We start from the raw sequence: 12,753 nt of genomic DNA on the forward strand, positions 1-12,753 counted from the left end.
GTGAGATAACCAAAAAGTACCTGAAGTAGTTCCAACTTATTTAGTCTTCCTGATCCGAAACTCTTCCCCCTCCCATAAAAAATTTCCCCCACAAATTTCTTTATAGTTTCAATCTATGCCGTTTCAAAGGTATTTGTATAAAATTTTACTAAAAGATATCCATTTTCCTGAATGTTGTGAGGGAAAAAAGTCAGATTGTGTGAATTTTTCCGAAACTCCTCTCCCCACCCTCTCGGAAAATTCTTTTTCCATAAATCTCTATATACTCTGAATCCGCAGCATCTAAGCAGTATTCGTTAAAAATTTCATTAGAAAGTATCTAGTTTTCTGGAAGTTATGAGGCAACAAAGTCAGCGGGGTACACATCTGTAGTTATGCCATTGCTATAAAATGTTTGTTTCATTTTCAAAATAGTTCACAAAATTCAAGCATCTAACAGAATTTTGATGCAACTGTTTTCAAATTGTGAACCATTGTTTGCCCCGTCAATAATTTGTAATTTATGATTTGAATGTATTTATATTTTTGCACATGTTTCTTATAATTTAACTGTATCAATGATCATTTATTCTTGTATACTGAGAATTTTTGTTTCCAATGCTGATGAATTTCATGTATACAGTAAGGTCCTCCCAGTCTGAGCTTTGTGCAGATTATGGTGTCATTTATGTTAATATTATATGAAAGATACACTTCTTTGCATTCTTTTTAAAGTAATAAATCATAAACCCCCTCTGATTTTATGGCATTGTAAAGTTTAAGAGCAAAACATGTTTGTTTTCATAAGAAATCAAACATCACTAACTTGGAAGACAATTCTTTTTAGCGAAAAGTTTGAAAAAGTTTAATAATAATAATAATAATAATAAACCTATTATTAGACAACTTCTCTGAAAGTGAACCAAAGAGTCTTGATGTGTTAATATAAAATTAAGAACCAGCAGAAAAGATGAAATTTTGTACAGAAAAATACCTGTTTGTGTTGATAGTTGTTTCAATTAGTATTTTTATTATTTGTACTAGACTCCAAAAAAGTCAGTAAAACCTGTCAAACCTGTAGAACCTGAAGAATCTTCAGAGGATTCCTCCTCAGAATCAGAAGAAATGGAAGTGGTAAGTTATTTTATTACTCTTTTCATTTTGCTTTATTTGTATCAAAAGTCTAGCAGACCTCAATTATGAATAAAGTAGCATGGTACCTGTAAAATTGATGATCTTTGAGTTTGGAACATGTAAGAAAATTTTTTGGATAGTGTGTATATATAGTAGAAAAGATTATTATGGTGGTGAGGTAGCAGAATCGTTAGTACTCCAGGCAAAATGTTTAGCAGTATTTCATCTGTCTTTACATTCTGAGTTCAAATTCTTCTGAAATTGACTTTACCTTTCATCCTTTCAGGGTTCATAAAATAAATACCGCATGAACATTAGGGTTGATGTAATTGACTTAACTCCTCCTCTGAAATTGCTATCTTTGTGCCAAAATTTGAAACCATTATTGTTTTATATATATATATAAAATGTGCATTTCTGAATTAGCCCAAGGGCTGACGATATACTCAGTTGAGTTCAATTAACTGTATACATAACCTGAATATCCTTCTGCCAGTACTTCTGTACGAATGTTGGTATTTGTCTATAATAGTTGTGCATGCATTTTAATTCAGACCTAACCTGGTGCTTTACCTTTAAGTGCCTTATTCATCTGACTCTTAATACACACACACACAAACACAAATATGCATATATATCTTACAGACTCATATACAGAGATGTATTCAATGAGTTGAGGCAGCAAATTGCCTTGCAGTCTCTTCAATACTCTAATGTATTTATTTTGTCTTCTGTGCATTCATCATCATCATCATTTAACGTCCATTTTCCATGCTGGCATGGGTTGGACGGTTTGACTAGGGTCTGGGAAGCCAGGAGGCTGCACCAGGCACCAATCTGATCTGGCAGTGTTTCTACAGCTTGATGCCCTTCCTAACGCCAACCACTCCAAGAGTGTAGTGGGTGCTTTTTACGTGCCACCAGCACAGAGACCAGAGGAGCTGGCATCGATCATGATCGGATGTGCTTTTTACGTGCCACTGGCACAGAAGCCAGTCAAAGTGGCGCAGGCATTGGCCACGTTCGGATGGTGCTTTTTACATGCTACCGGCAAAGGGGTCACAACTACAATTTTCACTTGATTTGATTTTGATGTTGATGTACTTGACTCAGTAGGTCTCCTCATGCATAGCATGTCACTCTACGATCCAAGGTACTTTTGAGTGAGCTGGTTATGCAACACTGGTGTGGGTTACAGCTGTGAACTCACTTTATTTGCCAGGTCTTCTCAGTCACAGCATATCTCCAGAGGTCTCTGTCTTTCGTCATTGCCTCTGTGAAGCCCAATATTCGAAGGTGATGCTTACATTCCTGTGACTTAGCAGTTTGGCAAAAGAGACCAATAGAATAAGTACTAGCCTTACAAAAAAATAAGTTCTGGGTTTGATTTGTTCAACTAAAGGCAATAATCCAGCTTGGCCGCAGTCAAATGACTGAAACAAATAAAAAAGAATAAGTGAAAAAAGAATATCTGCTTTGGAAATGTTTTATTTTACTTATGTTTAACCTGCAGCTGCAAGTTGCATGTCAAAAGCAGTTGTAGAAAATATGAAATTTTACCTTGTGAATTTGCAGTTTACAGTAGTGATGCTTCAAATAAAAAATTTTCAAATATGCTTAAGAAAAAAAATATTGCTTATTTTTAGGAAGCTCCTGTTATGAAAACTAAGAAGCTGACAAAAAGCAAAGAAACACTTGGTAAGGCTTGACGAGTATTATCCAAATATAATAATGATTTTTTATTTGTTGTTACTCTAAGGAAGTAGTGTGAAAGTGAAAAGCTGTCAAAGGATTGAGAGTGACTGAGGGTAGAAGTGAAATGAAAACGAGTGGAAAGATGAGTTGTTTCTCTGTTACATTTGACTGGATTATTAAATGGGAAAAGTTAGCAAGAGAATTTAGGTGAGAATGGGTTAGAGTAATAAATGTAACAAAGGATTAGTGAGTATCTGTCACAGTTGGAGTTTCATTGACATGGCTTGAATGAATATGTGTATATCAAAAGTTTTAGTCTTTTAGAATTTAAACTGGCCACATTTGCCTCAAATATTCTACCCATTTTATGTTCAAACCAGCCAAATCTGGCCTTTCATTCCTGTCTTACAATGTCATTCTAAAAATAAACAATCATATCATTGGGTTCTTGAAGCAGGATTAATTCGAAATAATGTGAATAAAACAAACATTAGATTTGACAATAATTTGAATGTTAAAGGGTTAACACCCACTTTTCTATCCTTGCCTGAGGTAGATGAAATTCAATGCAGACATTCTACAGCTGAATGCACATCCTGTTGCTAACACTTGCCTGCTTTCAGCAAGGAGTGTCTATAGGGGTGAAATTCGAGATTTTATTGGGGTTTTCCCATAGGTTTTTCAAATAATCTGGATTTGCTGATTTTTTTATTTGTGAAATGTGTTCTGCTTACAGTCGTTTATAGTCTTGTGATTTGTGAGTGATATAAGGAGTCCAAGGCGGAATATTTTACTCTATATTGGATTTGATGTACACATAGAAGAAACTTGAATTTTTCTGCCTTGAATAGATTATACTGCTTTATTCTTTCGATAACAACTTACTTTTGTTTTGCATGTAGCTAAGAAGAAGGCAGAATCTAGTGACAGTGAGGAGGAAGAAGAAGAAGAAGAAGAAAGCAGTGAGGATGAAGAAAGTGACAGTGATGAAGAGGAGGAGGAGGAAGATGAAGAAGATGATGAAGATGAAGATGATGATGAAGAAGAAGAAAAGGGAAAGGTGAAAAAACCTGTAGCAGCTGCTGAATCTAGTGACTCTGATGAAGAGGATTTTAGTGAAGAAGAAACTAGTGAAGGTATACAGCCTTTTTAGTCAATTAATAATTGATAACAAATTAAGATCTGTCTTGGAAAATAATTTCACTAGCAAGTGTTTTTCTTTTATTAAACTAAAACATAACATCTTTGCTTTAAAATTTAGATGATACTCCTAAATCAAAGGCCATTGGAAAATCAAATGCTAAACAGAAAGATGGTGAATATTTTCAATTTGTTTTTAATATTCTGCTAATCTGTGGTTTCTTCTAGTATTTTTAATCTATTCAGTTTTTCTTTGCTAAATAACTGGTATAACATTCAGAATGTTTGATACATTATCTTGGTTTCTTATTACATTTTTAGATCACTTGATTTCATTTCATATATTTAGCTGTAAATCATTGCATATGATTCTTATATGAAGTTTCCTTTATTTATGGTTTAATTTCTCTATTTATGAATATTTAATAATGTTTCATAACTGCTACATAGACTGTTGTTTCTATTTATTAACTAGTTACAAATAGAATCTTAATGATGTTAGATATACTGGTAAGATCTTTTCAATTTTTGTCTACAACAGGGTCAAAAGAGGCCAAGAAGCGTAAAAAGGAAATGGCTGATGGTAAAAATGCCAAAAAAGCTAAAGTTGATGGTAAGGAAATTTGAATTTTGAAAGTTTAATGCATACATGTTCAAACCAACTAGTGAATATGTATGTATTGACTATTTTGTATATAAATAAGTATCACTATGAGTTTTTGAAAAATTTTAATCCAACTTCTATTATACTTATTCTTGGAGAGAATCCAAAAAGAAACATTTTGATACCTCATTTGTGAAATTTAGATGAATATTTTATGAAATACGACAATTTGAATGGTCAGCAAATTAGTCAAAACCTTGCTTAATTAGGTTTAAATTAATAATTAGCCATATTTGTGAGGTCATGTCTTTGAAACTGAGGTGATAATCATCTTCAAATTACACAGATTAAAAGTGTTCGTGGGATAGAAGTTGCCTACTTTTTGGGGGTGCAATTTTAAAAATATTTATGTAAAGTCTATTTTGTTGCATGTAACAAACAGTCGATTTCACAGTGTTTTTGGACCTAACTAAATCCAAAAGTACAAGCCATGGGGATTTGAATTTTAGGACATGATACCATTCCAATAAAATTTTAATGGCCTATTAAAATTGGCTACAGACAGTTGAGTTTCATATCAGGATCCCATACAAATCAGATTGTCTCCATTTTGACAGGGATTTTTCCGATTTTTTATATATTTTACCACAGCCTTGGAAATGATGTGGGGAAGCTTTTTATGAAAAAAAATTTTGGAAAGTTTGTGATTTTTTTCTTCCCCCTACCCTTCATTACCTGGATTTTGATTTTTTTTTTTTTTTGCACTATGAACTTGAAAAGGATGGAAGGTGCCTTTTCAGTAGAAAAAAAAAATGTTTTTGAAAATATTTTCAAACAAAAAAACGTGATTTAAGGGAGAATTAGCTGTTGCTTCTAACACATCCCACAGCCACCTGGTACCTTCCTCGTTTCTTTGTCACTCTGACATATATTGATGTTTTTCAATAGTTTTTCTCTCCATAAACACATTTTATTGATTGATGATATGAAAGAACGCAAGAGTTTTTTTAACCAAGGGTAGTTAGTTCATTGTGAGATTTAAGCAATCAAAAAAAAAAAGAAATTTGTAATCTCCTTTAACACACACACCTTTACACCTAGCATTTTTTTCTTAATAGATTTGTTTTTTCTTACATATACATATGAATGGCTAGTCAGACTGGTGTTTGACAAGTAGCATCAGTATGCATTAATCCTATATGGGCAGCCATGGTAGTCCCCTTTGTATTGACTTTGTGTTTTTGCACCATTTCATAGTCAGATTCACCAATGGCTGTATTGAATTCATGAGAAATTTTTCTTTCTTATGACATAAAAGTCTTGAAGAAAATAAGTTCTTTTCTAACAGTAAAATTTTCATTTTTATATTTTATAATGATTATCTGACCTACCTCCAGCAATTTTTTCATTAAGATAAAGCAAAAAAAAAGTCTCCTTCATGAGTGTATCATTTTCAACATAAATCAAGTTATAGTGCTCAAACACATTGAACTAGAACAAGGTCTACCATTCAGCAGTCAGAAACAAAAAGTGGGACAAACATTTTGAATGGGTGGAAATATGATTGTGATTGAGAGGACCTGGCATGATATGGAAGTGTCAGATTTTGATGAAAAGTATACGAGAAGAAAGTTCACGTCCAGAACTTTCTTTCAAATGGTATAAAACTGTCAACAGGAAAAAAATGTATTTTGACATCAGGCAAAAAGCGTGTTTTTGCGTAGTCAAACTGTGCTTGTCTCCTTTCTACAGAGCTCTAGAGTGATACCTAATATAAGCTCTTTTTGAATTTTTTTTATTCATAGAAATTGTAATAAAATATGAGTTGATATTGGTTATTGTTCATTATTTACTGCTGACTATATCATTGGTTATTGTTCATTATTTACTGCTGACTATATCATTGGTTATTAAAGTAAGCTAATATTGAGTCTTTATTTTTTAATCTTCCTTTTCAGAACCTGTTACTGTTCTGTGCAGAAATGTTCCCCAGGAAGTGACCATTGAGAAGCTTGAGAAATTTCTTAAGAAGAAGGGAATTGCATTTACATCTGTTCGCAAGCGTAATGACAGAATGTGTGTATTACAATAGTTTATTAGCCATTTTACATTTCGTATCCTCTTCTCTACTTTATCCTCATTCATTTTTATTGCTTTCTGTTATAGGTTTGCCCACATTGACTTAGCTAATCCTGATGATCTTGATACAGTTTTAGCAACGAAAGATCTTGAATATAAAGGGTCCACATTGGCATTTGAAAAAGGTAGACCCTTAGGGGCATCAAAGCCAGAAAGGACTAAGGGTATGTTGATTTGATTTCCTGAATTTTTTTTTTTTTTTTTTTGCACAAGATGTCCTGTTGCGTTGATTCACCGAACACTGCAAATTTCAGTTGAAGTTGATGAACTTTCTTTTTCTCTTCCCTTTCTGCAGAGGACGATTCAAAATCCCTGTTTGTGAAGAATTTGTCCTTTGATGATTCAGAAGATAGTATCAGGAGCAATCTGTCGGAGATATTCCCTGGTGCACAAAATGTTAGACTTCCATTCAGGGGAAATACACATAGAGGGTAAGCTTTATTGAACTGCATATCAATTAGAGAATCATTTGTTTGGATGTTCTTGTTTTGTCATATTAGATAAAGGTGTTTTCAGAAATATTGTAAAAAGCAACTAGACTTTTAATAGTTCATATAAGAAAGGGCTTGTCAAAAATTTTAGAAACGAGAGGGTTCCCATGCGCAAGGCTTAACTCAAACTATTGATAATATTGGTAAAAACTACTGTGTATGTTTTTGTCTTATTATTATTTTTTTTTTTTTTTACACCTAGGTTTGCCTACATTGAGTTTAGTAGTGCTGAAGAAGTAAAGGATGCTGTTGAAAATAAACAAGGGGTTGCGTGTGGGGACCAAAAATTGTTCTTGGATTACGCAAGTGGTTCTTCAAAAAAAAGAAGAGGTGGCTTTAGAGATGGTAAATTTTTCTTTTTTCTTTTTTTTTTTCTTTTTATGTATTTGTATTTGTTAGAGATTCGGATCGAAAATAACTCAAGTTAGTGTTTGCATTAATATCCTATCATCATCAACATCATCATATGTCTTTTTTCCAAGCTGGCATGGGTTCAACAGTTTAATTGGAGCTGGTAAGCCAGAGAGCCCCACCAGGCTCCAGTTGTCTGTTTTGGGTTGGTTTCTATGGCTGGATGTCTTTCCTAATGCCAACCACTTCACAGAGTGTACTGGGTGCCTTTTACATGTTACCAGCATGGGTAACTTGCAAGATAAAGGCATCTTGGTTGAGAGAGGGAGTGAATCAAGGGGAGTAGTTGTATGCCAGACAGGAGGTTGGAGTATGATAGGAGGACAGAGATAGTCATCTTACTAAGAGGGATTATTTGGCTATCCTAGTAGGAGAAGGGAGTTGGGGGAAAGAAATAGATGGTGTGGGGATGTATTGGAGTCTATCCACAGGGGAAAGTGGAGGGGGTATAAGTTGTGCAGAGGGGATAGAGAGGGATGTTCCATGTGAGTGTGAGGGTATGTGTTTGGGGATGAGGAAGACATGACTGTAGTAAGTTATAATGAGGGAAATTGAAGTGGTTGGGAAAGAGGTAGGGAAGATATGTGAGGGCATGGGGAGACACATGAGAGAGTGGAGGAGCCTGCAGCATGAGGGAGAGTAGAGGGGAGGAATCTGGTGGCAGTTTGACAGGAGTCAGGTATTGTGTGTGTTGGGTGGGGGGATATGGCTGAAAAAGACATGCATGGATATATGGATAACCACAATCTCAAGCAGGCAAATTGCCAGAAGTCTCAGACTTTTGTCATCTCTAAGAGGCTCAACAACCAACGATCATATTTCACCACCTCGCTTCACATCTTGGGTTCCTTGCACAGGTTCCTTTCACAGTTAGGGATCAGTACTTCTTTATGCAGCTGTTCTCATCCATACCAGCACATTCTTCTGTCTTGTACACTACGTCTGATGCCTCTCATAGCCACTACACACACACCCTTGATTTTTTTATATTTTAGATCAACCTGAAGAATCCAGTGTGCTGTTAGTTAGAAATCTATCCTATGATTCAACAGAGGATTCTTTGCGATCATGTTTCAAAGATGCTACTGATGTACGAATACCAATATTTTCAGATACTGGAAAGCCAAAAGGGTATGTAAAAATAACTGCATTGCTTAGGATGTTTTTAATTTCTGGCTGATCATTTGTATATTTTCCTTTTTAACATCAGTTATGTTGATTGCTCTTGAAAATGACATTTATTTATTTTGTTTAGAATTGCTTTTGTGGAATTTGAATCTACATCAAAAGCTAAAAATGCTTTAAACAAACATGATGACACTAACATTGATGGCAGAAATGTTCGATGTTACTTTGCTAGAAGCAGAGGTGAAGGTGATGGAAGAAGTGGAGGTACAGTAACTTTTGATTTACCTCATTTTGTTAGAGTAGATTGTGACATCTGATACAATCTGATTGTATAGGGTGTTGGTCTGAAATGTTTTAAATATTGGTATATTTTGTTTAATTGTGTTCTTTCTTCAGCTTTTATGCAGTAAACATGTTAAAATTATATTCAGATAATTGAACTTCTAATATCTTTGTGTCTCTAAACATAGACATTGAGCTCATCACTACAGGCAGGTGTCAATAGACAGTTCTTTTTTTCAGGACCAACAAAGATATTTGCTGACTTTTGTTAACATCTAGCAGTTTTGAGGTGTCTGTATGAGAAATTCTGTTCATGACCGTCATAATTTTATTTAGTGGCTAGTTCTCTTTTACTCTTTTACTTGTTTCAGTCATTTGACTGTGGCCATGCTGGAGCACCGCCTTTAGTCGAGCAAATCGACCCCCAGGACTTATTCTTTGTAAGCCTAGTACTTATTTTATCGGTCTCTTTTTGCCGAACCGGTCTCTTTTTTGGGGACATAAACACACCAGCATCGGTTGTCAAGCGATGGGGTGGGTGGGGTGGGACAAACACAAACACACATACATATATATATATATATATATATATACATACATACATACATACGATGGGCTTCTTTCAGTTTCCGTCTACCAAATCCACTCACAAGGCTTTGGTCGGCCTGAGGCTATGTAGAAGATACTTGCCCAAGGTGCCACGCAATGGGACTGAACCTGGAACCATGTGGTTGGTAAGCAAGCTACTTACCACACAGCCTATTTTTTTATCACACTTTAACCTTTAAGTCCTTTTATTACCATATTTCTCTTGAATCACACTACCTTTGTTTTAATTATTTTTGAAAATAATGAATTTATTAACATAACTTAGTCAGGCGTGGATTTATAGTAAAAAGTTTGCTTCCAAGCTTGGGTTCAGTTCCACTGTGTGTCACCTTGGGCGATTATCTTCTACTATAGCCTCAGGCCAACCAAAGCCTTGTGACTGGATTTTTGTAGACAGAAATTGAAAGAAGCTTGTCGTATATATGTGAGTGCGTGTGTGTGCATTTGTATCCCACCACCAGTTAACTAGTGTTGGTGTGTTTACACCCTGTAACATAGCAGTTTGGCATAAGAGATTAATAGAATAAGTACTAGGTTTTAAAAAAAAGAAGTCCTAGGGTCAATTCATTTGACTAAAATTCTTCAAAGTGGTGCCCAGCATGGCCACTGTCTAATGACTGAAACAAGTAAAAGAGAAAAGATTATTATTAAGTTAATGTATGGAATATAAATTAAGATGAAATTTTGATGCAAAGTTTAATTTAAAACAAGAAATTTCTATCATAGAACCAAGGGCAGTTTTAAGTGGATTTGTATTAAAAAGGTTAAACCTTGTATAAAACAGATTGTTATTAGATTGTTTTCAGGAGTTAAGACATGTGATTTTCTTAGTTTGAAATTTGATTGTGCAGGTTATAGTGGTGGACGTCGTGGTGGTGGCAGTGGTGGTTTTGGCAGACGTGGTGGTGGTGGTGGTGGCAAACGTTATGGTGGTGGTGGAGGACAAAGTAGCTTTGGAGGTATGTAAGACCTTTTTCTTTCTTTTTTTTTTGATCTTGTGTTTTGTATTTGAAGTTTGAGATAAATAAATGAATATTAATTTACTTCTGATATTTTCTAAACAATTTTTTTTTTTTGCTTGTTTGTTTTTTAAAGGAACAGGGAAGAAAAAGACCTTCAGTGATAGCGACTGATGGTATTTAGCAACATGGCAGTGAAAGCTGTATTTAGCAGCATGGAAGTGAGAGCTGTGGCTTTTGTAGCTATTGAGTGATAGATGGTCATTTCACCTTATTTTATGAATTCAATCACAAACATCTAATGACAACAATAAAGTCATTTTAAATTCTGTTTTGAACATATGTGATTTCATTTGTACATAATCATGAGTTTTTTCACCATTGATATTGTATGTAAATTTAATCTGATTAAAATATTCAAAATATTTGCATTTTGTTTTTTATCTGAATAATTTCCTGGAGTTGTTAATGAGTATTTTGTGCAATCACAAAAGCTAATGAAAGGATGTGTTGAAGTGTGGTTTTTGCTTTACTGTGATATATCAAGCAGCAACCACTTTATTTCTTGTGAGTGGAAATTAACTGACAGTAGCAATTTGATACTTGCTTTGTAAATGATAAATGCCATTGTGACTTCTTTCGTAGAGGAGTTGAGTTTCATCATCATGTAGGGCACAGGAGTGGCTGTGTGGTAAGTAGCTTGCTTAACAACTACATGGTTCCAGGTTCAGTCCCACTGTGTGGCACCTTGGGAAAGTGTCTTCTACTTTAGTCTCGAGCCAACCAAAGCCTTGTGAGTGGATTTGGTAGACGGAAACTGAAAGACGCCTGTCGTATATATATATATATATATAGGGAGAATTCACAAAAGATGAAGACAGGTGGTGTAGAAAACAAACAGATGTATTAGTATAACGCTCGGGAATTGAAAAAGTCTTAACGTTTTGAGCCTACGCTCTTCCACTGAAAGAAACAAGCAGAGAAAAAAAATGTGTGTAGTGGTTAGTGATCTATCATATTGCTAAAAACGTTGCTCTTAAAGATAATTTTAACCAATTATGTATATACCTGCAAGTTGGTCCCATTTGAATTTGCTGCAATGTAATAATTTGTCAGAGTTTAATGACATGCTATTGAGCTCTTAATTACTGTGTATTTATTTCTTGATGTTTATACATCAATTCTTTATATGTATATAATGTATTTAGACAAAGCTGTGAGGTTAAGGAATTCATTTTTGTAATGCCTTTTTTCTAAATTTGGCTCAGTTGCCTGGCACTTTGGATATAGGTCTCCAACTGTAACCTTGAGTTGTCTAATGCTCTGTAAATGAAATTTTGTTGGTGGAAATTGTGTAGAAGCTTGCTATGTACATATATGTGTATCTGTATATATATGTTTGTCATTTAAAAAATCAATGTGGGTAACTATGTCCTATAACTTAACAGTCTGACAAATAGAGAGTGATAAAATAGGTAACATACTGAAATAAGAATTCAGCAATAGCTAGCTCAGTGTAAGTATAGTCCAATTACTGAAACCAGTTTAAAAAATGTGGATGTTTGTTTGCATGTATAATGAAATCTTAAAATTTTCACACTAATTAAACCAACTATAGCACTAAATTCTTTCAATTTTGCTGTTGTGCTAGTTATAGAAGAACATTTCATCACAAGTGAATTGCCAGGCGAAACTAAACCAACCATACCACTAAATTCCTTTTTCATTGCTTTCAATTTTATCTACATCATACCTAGACTTATCTGCTGCCATTCATGTAGTCCTCTTAACAGTAATCTTCAAAAACAAAGACATTCACTAAAATAATACATATGCACTCTACCATTAACAACACTTAGCACTACTTCAAATTTCTTGACCACTCAATCGTTTCAAGTGGAATCATACTCTGGATTCCTCTTTTGTTGCCACTCCTCTGGTTTCCATTGTTCACTAACTAACCAAATAGCTTCTTTTTTTTTAATATTTTTGATGCATATATTTCATCATCATCATCATCATCGTTTAACGTCCGCTTTCCATGCTAGCATGGGTTGGACGATTTGACTGAGGACTGGTGAAACCGGATGGCAACACCAGGCTCCAGTCTGATTTGGCAGAGTTTCTACAGCTGGATGCCCTTCCTAACGCCAACCACTCAGAGAGTGTAGTGGGTGCTTTT

At 34.6% G+C, this 12,753-nt stretch overlaps 1 protein-coding gene across 3 annotated transcripts in view; it reads left to right on the plus strand.

Moving 5' to 3' along the window:
* The window catches only part of LOC106875801 (nucleolin), a 17,095-nt gene extending 6,097 nt beyond the window's left edge, over nt 1–10,998 (plus strand). For 2 of the 3 annotated variants that reach the window (XM_014924072.2, XM_014924073.2), the window contains exons 2-14: nt 1,024–1,113; nt 2,760–2,811; nt 3,711–3,944; nt 4,070–4,123; nt 4,490–4,561; nt 6,511–6,628; nt 6,719–6,855; nt 6,987–7,122; nt 7,385–7,527; nt 8,589–8,724; nt 8,849–8,985; nt 10,464–10,571; nt 10,708–10,998. In XM_014924072.2, coding sequence (XP_014779558.1) covers nt 1,024–1,113; nt 2,760–2,811; nt 3,711–3,944; nt 4,070–4,123; nt 4,490–4,561; nt 6,511–6,628; nt 6,719–6,855; nt 6,987–7,122; nt 7,385–7,527; nt 8,589–8,724; nt 8,849–8,985; nt 10,464–10,571; nt 10,708–10,745 — 1,455 coding nt within the window. In that variant the 3' untranslated portion in view covers nt 10,746–10,998. The remainder of the gene's footprint in view (nt 1–1,023; nt 1,114–2,759; nt 2,812–3,710; nt 3,945–4,069; nt 4,124–4,489; nt 4,562–6,510; nt 6,629–6,718; nt 6,856–6,986; nt 7,123–7,384; nt 7,528–8,588; nt 8,725–8,848; nt 8,986–10,463; nt 10,572–10,707) is intronic. The other variant, XM_052968203.1, reaches the window with a different exon arrangement.
* Nucleotides 10,999–12,753: the final 1,755 nt, after the last annotated feature.

This window comes from Octopus bimaculoides, chromosome 5 (assembly GCF_001194135.2).
Source record: "Octopus bimaculoides isolate UCB-OBI-ISO-001 chromosome 5, ASM119413v2, whole genome shotgun sequence".
Lineage (NCBI taxonomy): Eukaryota > Metazoa > Mollusca > Cephalopoda > Octopoda > Octopodidae > Octopus > Octopus bimaculoides.